Below are 7,812 nucleotides of genomic sequence, written 5' to 3' on the forward strand. Positions count from 1 at the left end.
GAGTAGCTGGGACTACAGGCGCCCGCCACCTCGCCCGGCTAGTTTTTTTGTATTTTTTAGTAGAGACGGGGTTTCACCGTATTAGCCAGGATAGTCTCGATCTCCTGACCTCGTGATCCGCCCGTCTCGGCCTCCCAAAGTGCTGGGATTACAGGCTTGAGCCACTGTGCCCAGCCTCTTTTTTTTTTTTTTTGAGACAGAGTCTCACTCTTGTCGTTTAGGTTGGAGTGCAATGGCGCAATCTTGGCTCACTGCAACCTCCGCCTCCCAGATTCAAGCAATTCTCCTGCCTCAGCCTCCAAGTAGCTGGGATTACAGGCGCCTGCCACCATGCCAGGCTAATTTTTGTATTTTTAGTAGAGACGGGGTTTCACCATGTTGGCCAAGCTGGTCTTGAACTCCTGACCTCAGGTGATCCTCCCACCTCGGCCTTCCAAAGTGCTGGGATTACAGGCATGAGCCACCATGCCTGGCCTACTTAAAATATATTTGAATACATGCACATAGGGGAAAAAACCTGGACTAATATGTAGTAAAAGATTGGGAATAATATATAACAAAATCTGGAATATATATAATAACATATAACAAAATAATAGTGATTCTGTCTGGGTCGTTGGCATTACAGGTTTTTCCATATTTTTTGGATAGTGGATACATATGTTGCTTGTATTTAAAAACCAGACCAGATGTGTCTGTCCTTCCCTTTGTATCTGGATAGATACAGAGGGGGTGCCCAAAGGGAAAGGCAGGTTTTCACTGAGCTTGGGAAGCCCTGGGAACCTCCAAGGTGGGCCCTCCTCCAAGCTGGCTCTTGAGTCTGACAGGGGCCTGCCTCCCCCTGCAGTGTGCCGCATACTAAGTCCCTGGAGAGCCGCATCAAGGAGGAGCTAATTGCCCAGGGCCTTTTGGAGTCTGAGGACCGCCCAGCAGAGGACTCTGAGGATGAGGTCCTTGCTGAGCTGCGCAAACGGCAGGCGGAGCTGAAGGCACTTAGTGCCCACAACCGCACCAAGAAGCACGACCTGCTGAGGTGAGTGTGAGCAGGATGCACAGTCCCGCGGGTGGCCTTGGAGGCTGTGGCCACAGCTGGTCACCTTCCAGGGGTTTTACAACAGGCTTTCCAAGCCTGGCTGGTCTCTAAATCACCTGGAGAGCCTCGAAACAGCAGTGGCCAGTCCACCGGGTATGTGTCAAACAAATTCTAATTCCACAGAGTGGGGCTCAGGCACCTGTGATTGATTGATCGATTGATTTGATTTGGTTTGATTTTTTAATTGTGGTAGAGGCATAATGTAAAATGTATCCCCATGGGAGGCTGAGGCAGGAGAAACGCTTGAACCTGGGAGGCAGAGGTTGCAGTGAGCCAAGACTGAACCATTGCACTCCAGCCTGGGCAACAAAAGTGAAACTGCGTCTCAAAAAAAAAGAAAAGAAAAAAAAATTTACCCTTCTTAACCATTTTTAAATGTGCAGTTTAGTAGTGTTACCCATATGCACATTGTTGTGTGATTTATTTTTTGTCTTTTCATGCTGCTTTTCTTTTTATCCCCAAAGTTTTTTTATTAAAAATTTCATACATGCAGAAAATCTGAATCATACAATAAACATCAGCATATTCTCCACCTAGACTAATTAACTATTAACATTTTGTTAGAGATCTGTGATTTTTATTTGCTTATCACAAGAAATTGACCAGTGTTTTAGGACATGTTCTTTTGGGAATCCATCACAGTGCCTACCATTCATTTGATGTCAACTCCCATCCATCTTGTTCTGCATTGATCACAACAAAGGTATAGGTGACATCTGGAGGAAGACTGTGGAATAGCTACCCTTTAGTTAAAGAGATAGGGAAGCAACCCAAACAAGTCTCTGCTTCTCACAGGCAAGTGCTGTGTCTTAACTTCATAGAGCCCTGACAGGACAGGACATACACATTCATTTGGCCTTTTTTGTTGTTGTTGAGACAATGTCTCACTCTGTTGCCCAGGCGGTGCAGTGGCATGATCTCGGCTTACTGCAACCTCCGCCTCCCAGGTTCAGGCAATTCTCCTGCCTCAGCCTCCTGAGTAGCTGGGATTACAGGCATGTGCCACCGCCATGCCCAGCTAATCATTTGGCCATTCTTACTGTCTCTTAGACATTGTGCTAGGGACCAGCAAGAGAGGCACAGCAAGAGACTTGCAGATTACTAGCAGATGATCAGTAAAGACGAGTGCCATTAAAAGGAGAGGTAGTTGCTGACAAGCTGCCAGGGTATTTAAGGATAAGGGTGACTAATGTATGCTGAGTGCCTACTGTGTGTCAGGGGCTTTATGTACACTCTCAAGTGTCTTGACAACAACCCAGGAGGCAAGTGCTGTTTTCCTTGTTTACCAGATGAGGAAATAAAGGCCCAGCGAAGCGAAGTGCTCTGCTGAAGGTCACACACTCAATAAACAGCCAAGCTGAGACTTGAGCCCATGGCTGAATCAAAGCCTCTTTCTGTAATAGTTCACGTTTTCTCTGAAAGGTGAGAAGAAGAAAACACAGATGGAAGGAGCACTGAGGGAAGGAGAGGGAGAGAGGAAGAGAGAGAAAAGCAGGCATGTGCGGTTACAGAAGTAATGGGCCTTAGCTGGGCCTGGTGGCTCATGCCTATAATCCCAGCACTTTGGGAAGCTGAGGTGGGAGGCTTGTTTGAGCTCAGGAGTTCGAGACTAGCCTGGGCAATGTAGTGAGACCCCCATCTCTACTAAAAATTTAAAGTCAGCCAGGCATGGTGGCACATGCCTATAGTGCTACTCAGGAGGCTGACGTGGGAGGATCACTTGATCCTGGGAGGTGGAGGTTGCAGTGAGCTTGATCAGGCCACTGTACTCCAGCCAGGGTGAGACCTGTCTCAAAAAAAAAAAAAAAAAAAAAAAAAAAGAAGTAATGGGCAATGAAGAAATGGCTTGCAGCTCTCAGGAAACCAGAGCACAGCCCTTACCCTGCTGCACAGCAGCTGCAAGGCCTTAAGCACTCCCTGACCTGAGCAGCAGCTTCCTCTTCTGGAAAACGGGCAGGCTGGACTCAATCACTAAGTGACTTTCCAGCTCCACTATCAATGAAATGTATAAATCAGATCCTATTCAGAGAGATTGATTTGGTGTTTTACCCACCTCCTGTCAGCCTCAGGCTGCCTAGACCTTAGCGGGCTCTGGAATGTAGATGCTGAAGTAAGCAGGCCTTCTGCTGGCACTGGAACACCTGTTAAAGAACAGTATTTAAAAATAAGAGTTTAGCCCCAGCCTGCTCCAGATCTCCTACTTACTCACTGTGGGATCCTGGGATCATCTTTGAGCCTCATTTTCCTCACGGGTAACATAGGAATAATAGTACATACTTTGTAGGGTTTTTAGGATTAACTGAAAGAGAGAGTGGGGGTGTGTGTGGGGGTGTGTGTGTGTGTGTGTGTGTGTGTGTGTGTGTATTTTTTTTTTTAAGAGACAGGGTCTTGCTCTGTTGAGGAGTCTGGTCTCAAACTCCTGACCTCAAGCAATCTTCCTGCCTCTACCTCCCAAAGCGCTGGGATTACAGGCACGAGCTACTTCACGCAGCCTACTGTATATATTTTTAAGACCTTTTTTTTTTTTTAAAGACACAGTCGTGCTGTGTTGCCCAGACTGGAGTGCAGTGGCATGATCATAGCTCACTGTAACCTTGAACTCCTGGCCTCAAGCAATCCTCAGCCCCCTTGGAGTTGGGACTACAGGTGTGTACCATCACACCCAGCTAATTTTTTAGATTTTTTGTAAAGACAGTCTCACTATGTTCCTCAGACTGGTCTCGAACCCCTGGGCTCAAGTGATCCTCCTGCCTTGGGCTCCCAAAGTGCTGGGACTGCAGATGTGAACCACCATGTGCAGCCAAGACTTTATTCTTTTAGAGCAGTTTTAAGTTCACAACAAAATTGAGAGAAAGGTACAGAGAATTCCCGTATACCCCCTGTCCCCACATGTGCACAGCCTCCCCCATGATCAACATGAGTTAGTATTTTTTTCAGGAGCTTAAAATAGTGCCATATAAGTGCAGGTCAGTAACTGCTTTTTGGTCACGACTGTATGACACAATCCACAAGCATGCCAGCCTGGGCTGGTGGGTAGGCTCAGTCTTGAAGAGGAAGGGGCCGCTCTCTGGAGGTGGGCTGACCATGGCACCTGGCTGGCTGGTCCCCACAGGCTGGCAAAGGAGGAGGTGAGCCGGCAGGAGCTGAGGCAGCGGGTGCGCATGGCTGACAACGAGGTCATGGACGCCTTTCGCAAGATCATGGCTGCCCGGCAGAAGAAGCGGACTCCCACCAAGAAAGAAAAGGACCAGGCCTGGAAGACTCTGAAGGAGCGCGAGAGCATCCTGAAGCTGCTGGATGGGTAGCCCTCACCCCTGCCTCAGGCTGATTATCTGGCCTCGGGGAGGGGAAGGGAGGCCCACTTCCTTCTTTGGGCACAGGAAGCATTGGCCTGTGGCTGTCCCTCAAATGGCGACAGTCTCTAGAGGACCGTGGCCCTTCCCCTGAGGTCTTTTGGCCTAGCTCTGTACAGCCAGGACACAGGAAGCCCTGCTGGGCTGGCCTGAGGCCTAGTCTCTGCTTGGTCCCCAAGATGGGGTTGGAGGGGACTTCGTTTCCTGGTCTTCCTCTTCCCCCTTTACCATCCCCCACTCCCTAACCCCCTGCCCCTGTTTCCCCTTCAAGGACTTCTCCCTTGTGGTTTTGTAAAGTGCAAACTTAAGAATAAAGTGACTGCTGTGGTTTTTCAAAAAAAGCATCCAGTCTTTGAATGTCTGTAACGGTGGGGTAAAGGAACCAGTGTGGGTGGTAAGGTTTGTAGGGGGTATGCTTGGTGGCTCTCAGCCCGTGGCCACTAACCCATGGCATTCAGTCAGGGAGAACTGAGTACCTCTTTCTGAGTACCTCTTTCTGAGGATACTTGTGGCTGCAGGTAAGAATGCCCTCCAGCTCAAAGTGGATTCATAATAAGGAAATGTGTTGGTTGCAGGCTTGGCAGTCCTGGGACAGGGTGGCCTACATGGTTAGCCAATCTAGCAATTCTTCAGGGTCATTAAGGGTCCAGGTTCCTTAGGGGTCGCTACACTGCCCTCCACAGTGTCAACCTCTGCCTAAGGTGAGTCCTTCTCTGGCTGCAGTGTGGCAGTGGAGCAGTTGAGGCCAGATGCTTCCTCATTTACATCCAGCACAGCAGGGAGCGGGAGCCAGTGGGCTTCCATGGCCCACCTACAGGAGCAAGAAGCCTTTTCCCAGATACCATCATGTTTCAGTGGCCCAAACTCAGTCTCACATGCCCATTCCTCAGTCACTGTGGCAAGAGAGACTGTAATGGGTTTATGCCAGAGTGGAGTTTGCTACTCCATCAAGGTGGTGAAGAGAGAGTAAAACCTAACAAGATCTGAGTAGGAAGCGGGGAAGTGAATGCTGGATAGGCCAACAACAACAACCCTTCCACACCTGGGGCAGGAAGCTTGGCCTGAGGGACACAGATGAATTAATATGCTTTGGTACCTGCCTCAAGTTGTTCCAAGACTGGTCTCAGAGAATCAGGGAATAATTTGCAATTTACTGTGGGAAGGTTGAGGTCCACGCAGGGGAGAAGGGAGGGTAAGGGTCCCTAAGGAAGTGACCTATGAACTGAGCCATAAAGAAGGAGGGCGAACATGGCTGAGATTCTCGTACACCCAGCACCTCTCTGTTGGAGAAGTGTCCCTTCCCCATCACACATGGCTCTTACCTGACTGCCAAACTAGGGTGGACACATGGCCCCAGCTTGGCCAGTGAAGGGGTGGCCTGCTTCTCCACACCTGTGGGCGTTTCTCATTAGGTGGAACAAGAGACTTGAGAAAAGAAATGAGACACAGAGACAAAGTATAGAGAAAGAAAAAGTGGGCCCAGGGGACCGGCACTTAGCATACAGAAGACCCACGCTGACACCGGTCTCTTGAGTTCCCTTAGTATTTATTGATAATTATCTTTACCATCTTAGAAAAAAGGGAAGTAGCAGGATAATAGGATCATCGTAAGGAGAAGGTCAGCAGTAAGACATATGAATAAAGATCTCTGTGACATGAATAAGTTTAAGGAAAAGTGCTGTGCCTTGATATGCATATGCAAACATCTTCATAAACCCTTTTAGTGCATAAAGAGCTAGCAAGTCCCACCTTTCACCCTAAGGCAGTTTTCTCCTTTCTCAGTAAACAGAACATACAATCGAGTTTTACACCGAGATGTTCCATTGCCCAGGGACAGGCAGGAGACAGATGCTTTCTCTATCTCAACTGCCAAGAGGCTTCTTTCCTCTTACACTAGTCCTCCTCAGCACAGACCCTTCACGGGTGTCAGGCTGGGGGACGATCAGGTCTTTCCCTTCCCATGAGGCCATATTTCAGACTATCACATGGGGAGAAACCTTGGACAATACCTAGCTTTCCTAGGCAGAGGGCCCTGTGACCTTTGGCAGTGTACGCGTCCCTGGGTACCTGAGATTAAGAGAATGGTGATGACTTTTAACCAGCAAGCTGCCTTCAGGCACTTGTTTAACAAAGCACACCCTGCACAGCCCAAAATCCTTTAAACCTTGAGTCACACAGCACATGTCTCTTGCAAGGACAAGGTTGGGGGTAGGGTCACAGATTAACAGCATCTCAAATGCAGAATAAAATGGAGTCTCTTATGTCTACTTCCTTCTATATAGACACAGTAACAGTCTGATCTCTCTTTCTTTTCCCCACAGCCAGTCAAGTGCCAACCCCTCTGGCCACAATGATTAGTCCCAGAAGCAGGCATGTGACCCAAGCTGTGTCACTCGAGGCCCTCCATAATATTGCTCTATGAATGCTGAGAGGAGAGTTTCACTTCTTTTTGGACCATAAGCCACAGATGATAAGCTCAGGCTACCCCAGTGACCTGCGCTCCTCCCATGGGGAAAAACCTGCTTGAGAATAAAGCCAGCTCAGAAAAGCAGAGCCAGGAGAAGGAGAAGCGCTGCATCCAGCTATTCCTGAAGCCACCGGATCCTCCCTTAGACTTCCCACATATATCAGCCCACAAAGACTTCTTCTGGCTTAAACTAGTTTGCTTTAGAGTTTTGTGATTTGTAACTAAAAAAGGCCTAACTCTTACAAGTGAATTTTGGCAAAAAGAAAGATGAAGTAGCATCCTGAGAGAGAGGACAGCATGAGGCCCTGCCTCCCACTAGGTGCTGGGCCAAGCTGCTGCAATTTCTCAGTGACTCATTGTCCCCAGGTTGCTCACAGCCTTCTCAGAGAGAAAAGACACCCACACATGCAATGATGAGAAACCAACTATAATCATAATGATAATGCAATTAAGTGCTCAGTAAATGTTAGTATGTACCAGGCACTGTTTTGAACTCATTCAACTACCTAATATTATGGGGTAGGTATCAGCTACCCCATAATAACATCCCATTCACAGATGAGGAAACTGAGCCTTAGGAGGTTACACACCTTGCTTTGTCAAGCAACTGAGTGGTTGAGCCAACATTCAAACTCAGGCCATTTGGCTTGCAGAGAGAGCCTCTTCATTACAACTCACTGAGGCCCCACTCCCATTACAGTGTATGTGAACGGTACTCCCTATACTTGGCCAGTGCCCAACCTATGCAGCCATACACGGCAGCTCTGCTCGAAGACCCCCTCCTCTTAACCACTCAATTCCATGTTCACTGGGCCACACCATAAGTATGGTGGGCGTTGTTGATAGAGAGTTCCAAGAACAGAGACAGTTTTGCGGAGGAGGTGGGATGAGAGCTGACG

The 7,812-nt window shown here is 48.5% G+C and overlaps 1 protein-coding gene across 1 annotated transcript in view; it reads left to right on the forward strand.

Moving 5' to 3' along the window:
- TADA3 (transcriptional adaptor 3) overlaps positions 1-4,787 on the forward strand; it is a 12,244-nt gene extending 7,457 nt beyond the window's left edge. The window contains exons 9-10 of the mRNA XM_011998575.1: positions 848-1,033; positions 4,206-4,787. Coding sequence (XP_011853965.1) covers positions 848-1,033; positions 4,206-4,398 — 379 coding nt within the window. The 3' untranslated portion in view covers positions 4,399-4,787. The remainder of the gene's footprint in view (positions 1-847; positions 1,034-4,205) is intronic.
- The last annotated feature ends 3,025 nt before the right edge of the window (positions 4,788-7,812 follow it).

This window comes from Mandrillus leucophaeus, unplaced genomic scaffold (assembly GCF_000951045.1).
Source record: "Mandrillus leucophaeus isolate KB7577 unplaced genomic scaffold, Mleu.le_1.0 Scaffold576, whole genome shotgun sequence".
Taxonomy (NCBI): domain Eukaryota; kingdom Metazoa; phylum Chordata; class Mammalia; order Primates; family Cercopithecidae; genus Mandrillus; species Mandrillus leucophaeus.